Below are 16,706 nucleotides of genomic sequence, written 5' to 3'. Positions count from 1 at the left end.
TTACAAAGTACCCCTGTACCCCAAAAACCCAAAACTGACCCTGAACCCTAAAAATACCCCTTTACCCATAAACTGAAAACTGACCCTGAACCCTAAAAATACCCCTTTACCCGAAAACTGAAAACTGACCCTGAACCCTAAAAATACCCCTTTACCCAAAAACTGAAAACTGACCCTGAACCCTAAAAATACCCCTTTACCTACAAACTGAAAACTGACCCTGAACCCTAAAAATACCCCTTTACCCCAAAAACTGAAAACTGACCCTGAACCCTAAAAATACCCCTTTACCCAAAAACTGAAAACTGACCCTGAACCCTAAAAATACCCCTTTACCTACAAACTGAAAACTGACCCTGAACCCTAAAAATACCCCTTTACCCCAAAAACTGAAAACTGACCCTGAACCCTAAAAATACCCCTTTACCCAAAAACTGAAAACTGACCCTGAACCCTAAAAATACCCCTTTACCCAAAAACTGAAAACTGACCCTGAACCCTAAAAATACCCCTTTACCCAAAAACTGAAAACTGACCCTGAACCCTAAAAATACCCCTTTACCTACAAACTGAAAACTGACCCTGAACCCTAAAAATACCCCTTTACCCCAAAAACTGAAAACTGACCCTGAACCCTAAAAATACCCCTTTACCCAAAAACTGAAAACTGACCCTGAACCCTAAAAATACCCCTTTACCCAAAAACTGAAAACTGACCCTGAACCCTAAAATTAAAATATTTATCAATTAATCAATTATAATTAATTACCAATTATATTTTAATTAATTACCAATTAATAATTAATTAACAATTAATGTTTAAAAAATATCAATAAATAAATTAACATATTTAATTAATTATAATTAAATTACTTCCCACCCTATTCCCCTATAAACCCACAACCCGCTACAGAAAATAAATTACTAAAATTAAAATATTTATCAATTAATCAATTATAATTAATTACCAATTATATTTTAATTAATTACCAATTAATAATTAATTAACAATTAATTCTAAATTATTATCAATAAATAAATTAACATATTTAATTAATTATAATTAAATTACTTCCCACCCTATTCCCCTATAAACCCACAACCCGCTACAGAAAATAAATTACTAAAATTAAAATATTTATCAATTAATCAATTATAATTAATTACCAATTATATTTTAATTAATTACCAATTAATAATTAATTAACAATTAATTCTAAATATATATCAATAAATAAATTAACATATTTAATTAATTAGAATTAAATTACTTCCCACCCTATTCCCCTATAAACCCACAACCCGCTACAGACTTATATTACACAAAAAATAAAAATTATTATTAACTTACCTTAAATTCGATATTTTTGTTGTCTATATTATGTCTAGTCGATATTATGTCCATTCTATATTTTTGATTCGATATTATGTCCATTCTATTCGATATTAATTTTCTCTAGTCGATATTTTTGTTGTCTATATTATGTCTAGTCGATATTATGTCCATTCTATATTTTTTACTCGATATTCTGTCCAGTCGAAATAATTGACTCTATATTATGACTGTACACCATGCAGGATAATGACAATATCTTATGTGGTGTTATTTTTTAATTGGAATTAGGAAGTAGAATCAGGGCAATTAAATTGTAGACCTTCCAACTCACACGGTGCCACTATGTATCACACGATATTGGCTCCCATAAGAGCCCCACCTTGTAGGGAGAGGATATCACACGGTGTGCACACAATTAGTGCACACAATTAGCTGTAACCCTCTGCAGAAAGCAGGTTTCCGGCTAAATGTGTGGAGGGTTATCCTTAGCTGATATCCATTATGAGATGGGAAACCTCCCCGGGACATGGGCAGTAGCCGCAAAAGCTGTGTTTTTGGTTTTGTCATCAGCTTTGAAGCTGTGAATTTAATAGTGTCTCAGGCAGTGCTCGGCACTAAGCCCCGCCCCCTTCAAGGACCCACCCCCTCATCACACAGGGGAAAAAAATCACAAGTTGAAAGGTCTGAAATTATCTGTAGGCAATTTAAGTGCGCACACACAGACACAAATGCAGGGCACAAGTCCTATAAAAAGAAGTGGGGGGACTGACAATATGCAAATGACCTCATGAGGTCACGTGCTGAAAATTACACCAGGACACGTTCAGCTTATTTATGTGAGGCCTAGCTTCTTGGCAGGTGGAACGGTGTCCACCCTGTGAAAAGATTGGGGGGACGCCGTCCACCTGCGTGTACCCCCGACTCGAGCCCTGCACAAATGCATTACCTGGCTGCATTGCACATTTATGAGGAGCACATGCATTGAATGTCAGCATGCCTAACAATCAGTAGGTAAATAAAGACCCACTATATTTAGAGGAGTATTTGGGAAACTACTTTAACACTGTACTGACACATGCCTCTTATTTCCTCTCTTGTTGTTCTTTGCTTTCATATTTTTTAGTTTTACCTGGTCACTTCTGATTTTTAACTTATTTTTATTGAAGTCTTGGACACACACAAGAGCATAACGTAATTTTAACCAAATATACATAAATCAGCAAAAATCAGTAAGCACACATATCACCATCATAATAGATTGGAACAATAAAGGTAAATATGGAGAGAAGAAAGCGTAAAAAAAAAAAAAACCAGAGCCATATATACACTAAGGCTCAATTACCATTGAAAGAAAAAGAACCCCAGATTTTCTCAAACTTCCGAATCGCCCCCACTCTTTGAGCATACACTTGTTCACTGTTTCTAACTTTTTGCATTTTATAACACCATTCATGTACGTTGGGGTAATATTGCGATCGCCAATTTTGAAGGATTAATGACCTCGCCACGGCCATAGCGATATATGTGAATTTAACTAAATGCCCTTCTAGCATCATTTCCGGGTCGAATCCATACAAAATCATTTTATAATTAACAGAAATTGAGATTTCGCACTGGTTTTGCAAGAACGTAAATATATCTTCCCAGAAAGGAACAATTTTAGAACAGTTAGCAACCACATGGGACCAGTTAGCTGAGTCATGCTGCAAACACCTATAACAATTCGAAGAGCACTCAGGATACATCTTGTTAATTTTAACCGGGGTAAAATACAGAAGCCATTTACTAAAAAACAGCATTCTGCGCCAATTGGCCCCTCTTAGTGCAGAAAAATTCAGCACATTAATTTTCTTCCATATGGCGGGCGTTAATACCATATTTTCCTGGTCTAGCCATTTATTACTTGCTTTGCCATATAAATTCGGATCCCTGTTCATGGTTAACCGACGTTTCCACTCCCCAGGCTTCCTTTCTTGTATTAACAGAAAAAGTTCATTAAATAGTGAATCAGGGGGTGAAAGATGTGTCGGATCTAATTGAAGCAAAACACCATGAATCAGCTTATATGAACCCAGTAATATAAAAATTACCCTGAATCCGGGCTATCAAATCAGGCATCATAATCCAGGTATCATTTTTCAAAAAATCATTCAGTGTCCTGAACCCTATTTTCTGCCATTTTTCTAAAAGCTCCAAATTGATATCTACCCCAAAAAAAGAAAAAACAGAACTAATGGGAGAGAATAAATTAAGAAATGGAAGAGAGTGCCTTTTTAACAGTGCTGTGCGTCTTTTAAAGAACCAGTGCAAAACCTTATACCTGACTGTTTTTGGTGATTTGAAAATTTGAAGCGGTGAGGGAATCTGAGCTTCTATACAAATCAAATCAAAGAAAAAATAATAAAAAGTTGTTGGGTATTGTCCTTAAATCTTGTCATAAATTGAGCCAAATAGGCATCATAATAGTCTTTCAGATTAGGAAGAGCAAGTCCTCCTTGTTCCTTATCCTCAAATAAAGTGTGCAAGGCAATGCGTGGCGTCTTTTTAGCCCATATAAAAGAAGAAAACAAAGATTCAGCCTTAGTGAAAAATGAGCCAGGCAGGGCACAAGAGATAGTTGAGAATAGAAAATTAAATAACGGAAGAACCGACATCTTAATTAGAGCAATACGTCCCAGAATAGTCAATGGTAGGGAGTTCCATCTTTCAAACAATACTCGGATTTTCTGCAGCATTGGTACAAAATTTAAACTATAAAGATCAGCAACTGAGGATGAAAACCAAACCCCCAAATATCTTTTCGGTTTGTTATTGATGCATGACTTAAAATCAGGATGTATTAAGGGGTTGATATCACCGCAAACTAGAATTTCGTTTTTTTTTTGAGGAGTTAAACATTTTTGATCTATACAATTGTTTTGCTGGGTCTGTCGATGTTTTCTAATGTTTCAAGTTCCTTCAATCTTTCGCGTGTCTCTGAAGTTTCAGGGTAAAAGCAGTGGAATAACATTAGCCCCGCAATCCCCAAGTTGCTGGGGGAGGACCGAACTCCAGGGAGCCCCCCGCACCACCCCGGCATTGTTCATTTGAGGTGGGCCCCTGGCCTGAGAACTCCTAACTGAGTCTGGAGTGTTGGGTCCCCCTCTATGTACTTTGCAGGGGGACCCCCTCAAGTTTCGTTATGCCACTGTGGTTGAAACATGAAAATAGTCGATTGGGTATAGAAACCTGTCTGCCTAGCCACTGTACGCATATTGTAAAAGGATGCTCACCTGTTTTCATGCTATACTTTCTTCTATTTCTTTTGCTTTTTTGTGAATTTAAATAATATAATTTAAATACAAAAAACGTGAAAATTGCAAACATTTAACCTTAATTTGATACTGACCTGCACTCTGGCTTCGGTTAAATCCAGACGCATCGCCAGTTCCTCTCTGTAGAAGAAGCAGACACAAAATGATTCATTATGCATAATTTCGAAGATGAAATTGGGGAATATCAAATATCAAATCAGATCATGTAATTACTCTGCATTAAACACTGGAATCATATCTTGTTTTTACTCTGCAATAAATACTGGAATCAGATCGTGTTATTACTCGACATGAAATACTGGAATCAGAACATGTTATTTATAAATTTTTCAAATATAACGTACAATGCACAGCCACAACACTGGTGACCATGATATATCAGACATAGCATTAACAGGGTGACATGACTGCAAGTACTTTAAGGCAGTGGACCCAATACGGTAAGCTCCACCACTAACAACCTGGAAGGTATGATACCAATCAAATTACAGCATGCTCATGGAAAGCGACAGACATCAAGGAGCGATCCAGGAAAGGAGGGCTCCACAATGGCTTCCTTCACCTTTCAGCAGAGACAAAAGGGGCACAGCAGCAGGAAAATGTACAGTTAAGAAGGCATGCATCAGGAACCTTGGACCACAGTCCAAAGTTGCAAGTAGATATGTAAAGGTTGCTAAATGTCTTTAGGGCATGGGAGGGGGTCAAGAGTGCCACATATATTGTCAACTGGGTGTTAAAGTAGACAATATCATTGAGCCAGTCCTTAACTTTAGGTGGCCACCCTCTACACAAGCAACAAGCAATGCGTCTCTTGGCAAGAAGTAGGGACAGAGCAATATGTTTACAAGTAGGCGCAGGGAAATCTTTGTCATAGCCCAATAGGATTATCAAGGGTGTCAGCACTACCCTGCCCTCCGTCATACTAGAGAGTGCCTCCTGTACTTCCAACCAATAGGAGTGCACCGGTACACACCCCCATGCCAAGTGCAGAAAGTCTGTGCCATCCAAACCCCACCGCACACTGGACGCATGACCTAAGCCCAAACGGATGTAACAGGACGTGAGTATAGTATGATCTCTTCAAATCATGTTATTAATCGACATAAAATACTAGAATCAGATCTTGTTATTACTCTACATGAAATACTGGAATCATATATTCTTATTACTCTACACTAACTTCTGTAATCAGATCATGGTATTACTCTGCATGAAGACTGGAATGAGATCATGTTATTACTCTACATGAAATACTGAAGTCATATCTTCTTATTAATCTACATGATATACTGGAATCAGATCATGTTATTACTCAGCATGAAATACTGGAATAATTTCTCCTTTCTCTACATGAAATTCTGGAATGAGATAATGCTATTACTCTGCATGAATACTGGAATCAGATCATGTTATTTCTCTCTATGAAATACTGGAATCATATCTACTCTACATGAATTACTGATGAGAGTGTGAAAAGGTGACATAAAGTAGACAAGAGGGGTTTCTTGGTGTTTTCTGTCTGTGTTAGGTGAAATTAGGAGAAAGGATGCTTGCTTTTATGCTGTCAGGTGATAGCAACTGTCAAATGCTTCAATATGTGCTGACAATTTCTGCTCGGGCCTATAATCGTGTACCAGTCAATTAACACCAGTTAGCACCTTCAGACAGAGAAGGTGGTAATCTCTGTTAAGCTCTAGCGGGCAGGGCAAGAAAACTTTAATATTATTAAAACATGGTTATAACTATGGGCCTCATTATGATGTCGGTCGGAAGGGCTCTGGATAGCATTTGGATTTTCCTAACCCTTGTCAGGACCCATGTTTCTGACAACTCTGAAACATTTCCGACTGACCGATTATGATAAAAGTAAGCCTTTTGGTCATTCTGACTCGGTTTTGACAGGCATTCAGAGAATCCGAGTCGGTCGGAAACCGATTTGTACAGCTTAATGGACAGCATTTCCGACCGACCAATTACGATGTCAGATTCTGACAGCCTTTCAGACTTGGTCTGTCCAACACAAAAAAGGCTGTCGGAAATGACTTTGAGGGCTGGTAGCAGGCCCCCTTCACCTGGAGACCTCAGGATGGGCCCAATGGGGATACCCATGGGACTCATCTTTCAAACCATGCACAGTGTGGCAGGCACCTTGGGGTGCCAGTCACAGGGTGCAGGGTTTTCCGCAACCACCTCTTTTTTGCAATGGGAGCCAATGTTGTCGGTCGGAACACAGGATTCCATTGAAGTCAATGGGAGTCCAACCATCATAATCAGTTGGTCAGACTCCCCGACTCCGAGTCAGTCAGAAACAACTCCAACAAGGAGTTGGGCGGAATGCTTTCCGAGCGACATCGTAATGAGGCCCTATATTTTTTGGTCTCTAAGTTCCTTTGTTCAGTATTTGGGGAATACACTAGTGTAGCTACATTTTAAAAGTTTTTTTTTCAAATGAAAATCTTATTTTACCAGAGATTAGCCAGGTCCCATCTGCCCATTTCCAGGACAATTTTAACATTTCCTATAAAGCTAAAATGCACTAAATCGGATGATTTTCTGCAACAGCACAAATCTTAATCAGCCCATTGGTCTACTTGCATTTTTCATGCATATAATCATAAAACGTCCTTTTGGCCACTACAGATGCCTCTTTAACATCTAGGGTCAGTGGATTACTTATGCATGTCGCCGCTTTGATAGCCATTGCAAATACAACTTTTAAAATGCACCTAGGTAAAATGATACAACAGAACATATGGCAGGGACCTCATGCATAATCAACTTTTAAACACTGTTATCTGGGTTAAAATCCCAGCTTGCACACTTGATCACATTGTGTGCTCCTGGGCAGCCGCGGTCCACGTAGGTAACATCGGTGGGGCCGGTGCCGTGTAAGGGGGGATTCAGAGGGATGATGCTGATGGAAAATGAAATAAATAATTCATTTTCCCTCGTCATTGTCCCTCGGAATCTCCACTTACACGGCCCAATCGCCCCACCGCTGTTACCTGCACGGACCGCTGCTGCTCCTGGGCAAATCACAGAGAGCCTGATTTATTTCTTGGCAGTGGGGGAACTCCATTGCAATGGAAATGGAGTTCCCTACCTGCCAAGACTATGGTCTACCTGCCAAATTTAAATTCGGGCACGCTCACTGGGCCGACAGACATTTCCACCAGTCCGACGGACATTGCAAAATATGGTGGTCAGCAACTCCGCCAGAGCGATGAAGTTGTTTTTTCCATCATCTTAGCAAAGGATGGACTGACGAATGACGGCCCAACTATATATCAGCACGTATCATTTTTTTTTCATCAGTTCACTTAGCTGCCAGTAATCGGCAACGCTTGAAAGTGGGTACCATGGTGTAAAGCACACAATAACTTAACTGGATATTTCATTATGTGTTTATTTTTTTATGCAGCATAGAAACAGTGCTCACTTTTTTTCAGAAAGAAATGCTCTTTCATGAACTTGGTAAGCATGACATAAAGGTCAACCATTGTTGATATAGCCTATGGTTCTGGAGAGTTTCAGTGAGTGTGACAAGCACAAGTAGAAAGCACAGTGCTACATAGATACAAGTATATTTCTGGGCAGTCATTTGAAATTTACAATGTAGCTTTGAAGGGAGAAGATGATGAAGCCAGACTCTGGTGTGCTCTGAAGCCTCCATGTCAAGGGGGTCAGTCTTCAGAGGGGTGTTAAATATTATTAGAGAAGGTATGTCCTCAAGATGTACAGGGTGTTTTGGCTGTTTGGCATGCAGGGCTGATGCTTGTAAAGAGCACTCTTTGCTGGTCCCAGGAAACTCTGCTATGTCAGTCTGCACAAATCAGATCTATTAACGCTCAATATTTGGAGTAGGTTGAATTGGGTCCTTCATGACGGATCTCCGATGTGTGGTCCCAAACCACTCCAAAATCTCTCATATGTGATATATGATCCCATAGTTCTGATTTAATGTTATGGTGTACAGAAAAACAGAGCGGTTACCAATGGTAAGCATTCAACCACAATCAATAGTGTTGTACCCTTCAGAGATGTAAAGTGAATAGATATCTGTAGAGTAGTTATGTTGATAGATAAGCTCCAGATGGAAAGAAAACAGCAGCGCTGCTCGAGCTCTCAGCAGTAAATTACAAAATATAATTGCTTCTGAAACAGTTGATAAAAGTCCAAGGAATAAACAAAGATTTAAAAATATCAAGGAGAACAAGGAAAGAGAAGGTTCCCCATTACCACAAAGTGAAATGTGAGAGAATGATTTTATGACAGGACATATCATTAAAACGGTAGTTGTATGCACAGCACAACACCATTAAAAGATCTCAGATTCATGGCTATATATAAAGTATAACAACATGTGTAGTTAGCAGGCAAAACACCTACAGAGTGTCAATGTTTTAGCCCCTTCTCAGTAAGTGAACAAAATCATCATAAGGACTAGTGATTATGCTGGAAACATCAATTCTCCCCTTTCCTAGAGAGATAATTGATATCCAATACTTGAAAGTGAGAATAACATCAGATCATCGATGAAACATGATTGTCATCAAAACGAATTTTGATAGATTTTTTAGAAGCGTAGTACGGTACACTTTTTGCAACAAGGGTGAATTAATGTTAAAAATTTCTTACACTGTGGGGAGAATCTCAATAGCCCATGGTAATATCACTTTAGTGGAGGTTTTGGGTCATGCCTAGATACAGAGGCTTTCTACACAGAGCCCTCCTGAAGCTTTCCCACCTTCGTATCATTCAAAGTCTGGATGATTGATCATGCTCCACCCAAACCTGGATCATTCATCCAGATTTTGGAGTGCCGGCTTTGCTGGTAATTAGTTTATGTCACCATTTCTGCATGGGTGTTTTAATCTTAAAGGGATCCTGTGGATCTCTATCTCTTTCTATGTTTGCATTCACCTTGCGCACAATACATTTTTTGTGGCCTTTGACTACTTCAAACAGTGTTGATCAAGGAAACTGATATGGCAAAGGGAACATTACTGTTAATTCTTCTATACTAAATTGGTGACATTATGCGCACAGTCTATCCAGTATATGGAATCTATCTTTTGAGTTCTAGGGAAGATGAGGTAGGTCACAATCTTGATGTGAGACATGACTGCATAGACAAAAAAGACCCTGAAGGGAAAGCTGTTTTCCTTAAGAGTAGGCTCAGCTCAACTTTGATAGCTTCAGCTGAGCAGTGAGGCATTCCTAGATAGATTTGTGTGGGCACTGTGTGAAGCAAAGCGAGAAAGCAACTAAATGATTAAAGAAATAGGGAACACATTAGGAAAGTCACTGCGTTGTCATCCTCATTTACAACATCTTGGCCAATCATCTACTTCAATAATCTCTGTAGCTATCACATCATGTCTGTAAACAAAACAGGTTGTATGGTTTCGTAATCAAGATAATTTTGCAGGAAAAATATCAACCATTGTGAAAGAAATTACAAATACTATTTGCAGTGCCTTTTCAATCAATATCTTGTCCTTCATGCATTGCTCTTAACGGACATTACCTGGGAGCATTAGTAGACGCTGACGTTCTGTCTTAATTTGCCACATGGCCATCTCTTATGCCATCTCAGATGCATAACCACCTAATTTAGATGATTAATGTTAAGAATAGATGGTCACATAGCCCTGATTTAATGTTATAGTGTACAGAAAAACAGAGCAATACCCAACGGTAAGCATTCAACCACAATCAATAGTTTTTGTACCCTTTAGGTATGTAGAGTGAATAGATATCTGAAGAGTAGTTATTTTGACAGGTAAGGTCTAGATGGAAAGAAAACAGCAGCACTGCTCGAGCTCTCAGCAGTAAATTACATAATATCATTGCTTCTGAAACAGTGGATACAAGTCCAATGAATAAACAAACATTTAAAGATCTCAAGGAGAACTAGAAGAGATGTTTAGGCAGGACACATACTTAATACGATAGCTGGTTACAGAAACCAAGACAATTAAAAGATCTCAAATTCATGGCTACATATAGAGCACAATAATATGTGTAGTTAGCAGGCAAAACATCTACAGAGTGTCAATGTTTTAGTCACCTTCTCAGTAAGTGAACAAAATCCTCATCAGGACAAGTAATTGTACCGAACACGTCAATATTTCCTGTAGAGATAATTGATATCCAATAGAACAGACATGAAAGTGTGAATAAGATCAGATCTTTGATGAAGCTTGATTGCCATCAAAAGGAATCTTGATTTTTTTTATAGATGTACTACTATGTACATTTTACAGCCAGGGTGAATTAATACTAAATATGTCTTACAGCATGGAGAGAATCTCAATTGCCCATGGTAATTACATTTTAGTGGATATTTTGGGTTTGCTCAGATCCGAAGACATTTTACACAGAGATAGGAGTTAGGAGATGGGAAGAGGTGATGACATATGTGGTAGAAAAGTACAAACAGCTCCTACCACCTTTTGATATTCAGCTGTTCTCTCCTGCCATTCTTATGAATAGGAGGCCATTCCAATTATGTTGCTGTAAAGTGCTGGAATTTTTTTGTTTGTGTTAATATGAAGATTGATGCATTTATCGATAAAAATGAACTATCAGCCTTATTAATAGAATCACCCATCCCAAACTCCACTTATACCTCAACACACAAATATGTAGTAAGGTAGGCCCAGTGACCTATGCCCAGGATTACCGATTGATGGGTCACAGGTGGGTGGGTGCATAGCAGGCAGGCAAACCTAACGGCAGGAAGCTCTTGATCAATCCCACAGATATTTGATGTGACATTACAATGGTATGGGAGATTGCCCCCAAAAAAACACACATGGCGAGAGGGGCATGCACAATTCTGAAAACACCATAAAGTCAGATGCCACATGAGTTTGGAACACAGTCAATCGGGACCTAGCACATGTAGTGATAATGCGCTCCCTATTCCAGACATCTTGACACATTCACAACTGGCCACACTGTGTCCACGCAAGGTCTAGACCCACCTGCAGTAACCATTTGACCATTTATGTATTGCTCTAAGGCAGCAACCAACATTCCTCACCATATATGGTATGCTGGAAACTTTTACTGCTTATTGTAATATTGTAAATTAGATGCATGTGAACCCAGTGTAAATTGAGACAGTCCTCATATCTCGTGTTTGTAACTGTTCTCCCAGCAGAACTGTTTAACTAAACAAACTGTTCCTGTTTTGCCAATTGGCTCTTGACTTCTGTTTTTATTAAGGAATTAGAACCAGCGCAACATTTGAAACTGTAGAGAGAGGATCTTTTGGTAACTCAGGGGCAGGTTTAAGGTTTCAGAAGAGCTCTGTCATACAAGAAATCTTTCTGCCCCTTTCACCACGGGTGCCTGCGTTGTAAGCAGGATTGTTTTTGTGCAGCAAGGACACCAATCTGCACAAAAACTATTCTCTGAGGCATATTCCTCTTTCTATATGTGCTGCAGAATGCATCACACATAAAGAGTGGAAAAAACTAGGAGAAATAAAGCGGTTTCTCTTTGTTCCGCCTCACCTGCTGAGGCATAACATTTTGATGTATGGAATAGAAGCCCCGCCCACTCTCCGACCATTTTTGTCATTGGCTTGTGTCATTGTCCTTCATCAATGTTGGCTTCTGATTCGTTAATAGACTTGTTAGTCCCTCCTTAGAACCACCTTGACTTCATTTTTCACCTCCCTTAGCACTGACCCTTTTACTTCAGTTGTTACACAGTACGCCTTTTTTAGTCTGTAAGCACTATTTTCTTTAATGAGTTTCTCCTGCTGCAGGCACGATATGCTTTCCTGCAACATTCAGTGAGCCATGGGCGCTTTCTCTTTCCGAGCAGCCCGGGGCAATGGCGGCCGTTTCTTTGAATAGGTTTCAAATTTACAAGAGTTTGAGCTATTGGCATTGTAAATGATAATGCCTTTTATTTATGTTTTAATTAGCAAAACAATGCCAATAGCTTAAACTGTCGCAAATGCAAGACCTATTGCATTGTAAATACTTGTTGTATTCTGTAAAAGAATTATATTGTTCGAGAAGAGCCATCACATGTCTGGCTGCAACAGGCAGAACGTGATGACCAGTTTGGAACAGTAGACAGAGAGGGGTAGGACCAGGAGCCAATATCTAAACAGGTCCTGCACACGTGGCTTCGAGGAGAACGTGTTAACAAGGGGGGTGCAGTTCCTAGAGTGGGGATGAAAGGGGAAGGGGAAAAGACAAATATTTTGTCATGTTGCCCTCACACACCCCGAAAGGTGTCATGCTTCATCATCGGGCCTGGCTCCTCGTCGGGCTGGCGCTGCAATGCTCGACGGGCTCACCGTTGCCGGGGCTCTTTGTCGGAGATCTTTGTAGAAGAAGCCGTTGGGTGCGTGTGGGCGTGGGGACAGTGGAGGGTTTTGTGCACGTGAGGAGTAATCTAAAATAGGTCAGGGTCAATGAATTTAATGGTTAACGTAGATCCTGCCTGAATAAAAATTAAATGGACGCCCTGTGGGAATGTGTTCCTAGCGGGCAGTCACTAAGGTGGGGTCGACATGTTTCGTGCATAGTTGTTCCTAAGAAATCAGGTGGCACTTATTCAGGACCTATGTGAAATGTAGTGCACAACTAATGACAGGCTCCAAAAATTCTGAAGGTAGCCTGGTGTGGGGCCCTAGTAGTCCTGTACAGGGCGTGTTGAAGACCCGCTGTACAGGAGCTACAGCCCGACTGGGATGTTTGGGAGCACGATGTTGCTCCACTCAGAAGGGTCGCAGCAACTTGCTTCTAATCCTACCCTCGCTCTGGTTCCCCGTTTGGAACAGTGTAAAGCTATTAAAGAGTACAGTAAAACAGAATTCCAGGGTGGCCGCAGCTGCGTTCCAAAGAGGCTTTACAATATCATTGGCTTTGCTAATACTTGCTCCACACAAGTATTGGCAAAGCCAACTCATGTATTGGCAAAGCGAGTCCAATTGGCTTTGCCAACGCTTGTTTTCAGCACTATGTATGAAAAAAAGGTTTGAATGGGTTTGCCAAAGTGTATCTTAGATAGTGGCAATTGGAATTATTGATGACAGCTACAAGTCAGAAGTTTGTGGACATTATCAATCATCACAAATGTCATTTCCAGCACCAAATATTCTCTCAAATTCACTTGAGCTCATTTAGGATGGTAAAGTTCCCCACTCTCATGTTTTCTTTGGATGTAGGGAATGGAAGTTCTCCACAATTAAACATGTTTTCTATTTGAGCTAAAAACAAATTCACATTGTCCCCTTACTCTAAACTTGCAGATTGTTTACCTTCAAGCAATCTATAGGTGAACAACAGGGGATATAAGAGTATAGGTAAAATTGTGTTATTTGCAGAGGTTTCTATAGGTTATCCTTGAGACGCTTTGAATCTGATGAAAAGATTTGGGTTGGGTGAAACATTCCTCCAAAATGCAAAATACGCAATATCCACCCCTGATGTGATTTCGAATGTGAAACATATTTACCCCTAGTTTTGAAAACTTCTCTCAATTGACTTGTCGATTTAGGGAAGTTTTGTAAACGTTTTAGTATTTCACAGTCTTTAAAAAAAAAAATCATATTTTGTGTGATTTTTGTCCACATTTCACCGTTTATGAACAGCATTCGACAGTCTACGACCCTTGGCTGTTTCCATGCTATATTGTGACAAATAAAAATAAGCATTTGCAATGCAGTAGGTCTCACATTTACGAGACTTTGAACTATTGGTACTGTAAATGTCAATAGCTTAAATTCTCGCAAATGCGAGACCTATTGAATTGAAAATAGTATTTGTTTCCAAGTACCCCATGCTGCGTTTGCACTTAAAAGAGGCCATGCCCCTTTCTTTAGACGAGCCGTGCCCAAAGAAAGGGGTGTGGCCTCTATTGAGTGCATTAAGAGTAATGGGGTAACCCAGTATACCTCAGAACCTGGGAAATCTTGTAGTATGCAGCAACAGTTGGTTCTGTGAGGGAGGTTATATTTCTTCAACATGAACATTAATTAATCACAAACAAAATGGTGATATGGCGAATCAATCACACCTTGGAAAGGACACAATACTATAGGACACCAATGAGACAGAGTTTGTACTACCGATATATTATCAATCATATATCGTAAGACGATGTACAAAATAACAGGTCACAGAATCACACAGGACTGTTGAAAGACAAGTACAATAGTGTTAATGAAAAAACACAAAAAACAGGGGTATAAAAAATTGCTGACTTAAACACAATAGACATATACAATGATACAAAAATGACATAAACAAATCTTTTTGAGGGTATCCCAAAGAAGCATATGACTGCACAAGCAGATGTCCTTTTAAAATTGGAAATGGAAATAGCTTGCCAGGTTAAGGGAGCACCCACATGTATCATCGATGTTTCACAAACATTGCCCCGGGTCTCCATCAGGACTGAGCCAAGAAAAAAGCCTGTGTGTTAGAAAATATGTATTGGTGTCAGTTGCTGAAAACTCATCAAAGAAGTAGTTGCTCAATTACTCCTTGCGTGTCTCACCTGCGAAAATGGTGAGAAGTAGCCTCTACTGTAGGTATCTAGATCCAACCATGAATGTGGTGTAGAGAAGTAAAAATAAAAGAAGGGGCAGCCACTGCTACGTGCTCCCACAGCATGTTGGTGCCTGCTTCTCCCAAATAGCTCATGAAAGCTAGGGATTAAGGACACGTATAGGAGGAGCTGTCTTTATGGGAGGTAACAACAGGAGAGTGGGAGGGACTACTAAGCCTATTGACAAATCAAAAGCAATCATTTACGAAGGACAGGAAGAGGAGCCAATTGTAAAGATGGGCAGAACATAAGTGGCGTTTAATGCCCATATCCTGAATATAGCATGTCTCGAAGGGACAGCGCAAGCACTGTCTGGGCGAGTCCTAAAAACAGGGAAAGCATTAAAGCAACAAACTTGTGATTTGTCATGAAAAAATCACAGCTTCCAAGTGGCCTATGTTAAGTGGGACACCTTCAATCAGGGCCTCAATGTTTTCCAATAGATCTCTGCATGTTTTGCTTTACCATGCTAAGTTCAGGCTTACAAATACCAGCTTGAAAAAGTGCTGCATGCCCAAATACCCAGGTGTGGTTGAAGATGCCAGACATTGCATGAGGCAGATCATCATATTACTGTTTTCTTCACCAACATATGTCCCCGTTGTATAACAGTCTCTGGAAATACACAAAACACTTATACTCTAACTGCACACCACCAAGTGGTCGCCTGATGCAACACAACCAGTGCTCTCCTCCCACTGTGCACTAAGCTCCCCCGACAAACACCACAAAATGCTCCAGATAGGGTAAAGTTAAAGATGAACAGATTATTTCAGTGCTTAATTTGATCCAGTGGTTTCCTACTTGTCAACGCTAGCACTTATGATAGCAGCCACATAGTGGTTCTTTTTGTGTAGTTTAGAGATGAGCTGAACAACAATTGTTTATTATTCAATACACATTAAAACAACTATTAACTGCCACGCACGTCATTCTTATAGCTTTTGGGCCCTCAAACAGTCTAATTTGTCACATTTGTAGCAGTGTGATGGTTAGTAGTTGTGTAGGTACTGTCATTGGCAGTGGTGGCGGTGGCAGTGGCAAGGGATGGTTCTAGCTGTGGTGGCCTCCTAACAAGGGCCCTGACACTTTTTCCCCACAAATTAAGCACTGCGTGTTTTATGGCAAGTTGGTCGCTAGATCCTAAAAAACACAGTTTCACGCAGTGCTTTTTAACACCACTGGCAACACTGACTTTCTTCATCTCATTGGAAGGTCTAAGATTAGGGGAGGGGTCTGCTTTGGTACTTTTAATTGTCTAAAGAGGGAACAACCTACCCTTTGATTAATGTGTGTATGCCTCATAGAGGCATGAAAGTCTCGCTAATGGGCAGAGATGAACTTTATTGCTTCTACTATTCAAAAACATATCTGCAAGAAGAAACAGATTATGGTTTCACAACAAAAGGAATAACTGAATAAGTTGCCGAACTTGGTATGTGGACCTGCGCCTTGCAGGTCACACAAAGATC

The 16,706-nt window shown here is 39.8% G+C and overlaps 1 protein-coding gene across 1 annotated transcript in view; it reads right to left on the bottom strand.

The window, feature by feature from the left end:
* ESX1 (ESX homeobox 1) overlaps window positions 1-16,706 on the bottom strand; it is a 61,474-nt gene that overhangs the window by 18,007 nt on the left and 26,761 nt on the right. The window contains exon 3 of the mRNA XM_078686326.1: window positions 4,725-4,770. Coding sequence (XP_078542452.1) covers window positions 4,725-4,770 — 46 coding nt within the window. The remainder of the gene's footprint in view (window positions 1-4,724; window positions 4,771-16,706) is intronic.

The sequence above is a fragment of the Lissotriton helveticus genome, chromosome 4_1 (assembly GCF_964261635.1).
Source record: "Lissotriton helveticus chromosome 4_1, aLisHel1.1, whole genome shotgun sequence".
Taxonomy (NCBI): Eukaryota; Metazoa; Chordata; class Amphibia; order Caudata; family Salamandridae; genus Lissotriton; species Lissotriton helveticus.
Note: the sequence above shows the minus strand (reverse complement) of the source record. Positions and strands in the feature narration are given on the sequence as shown.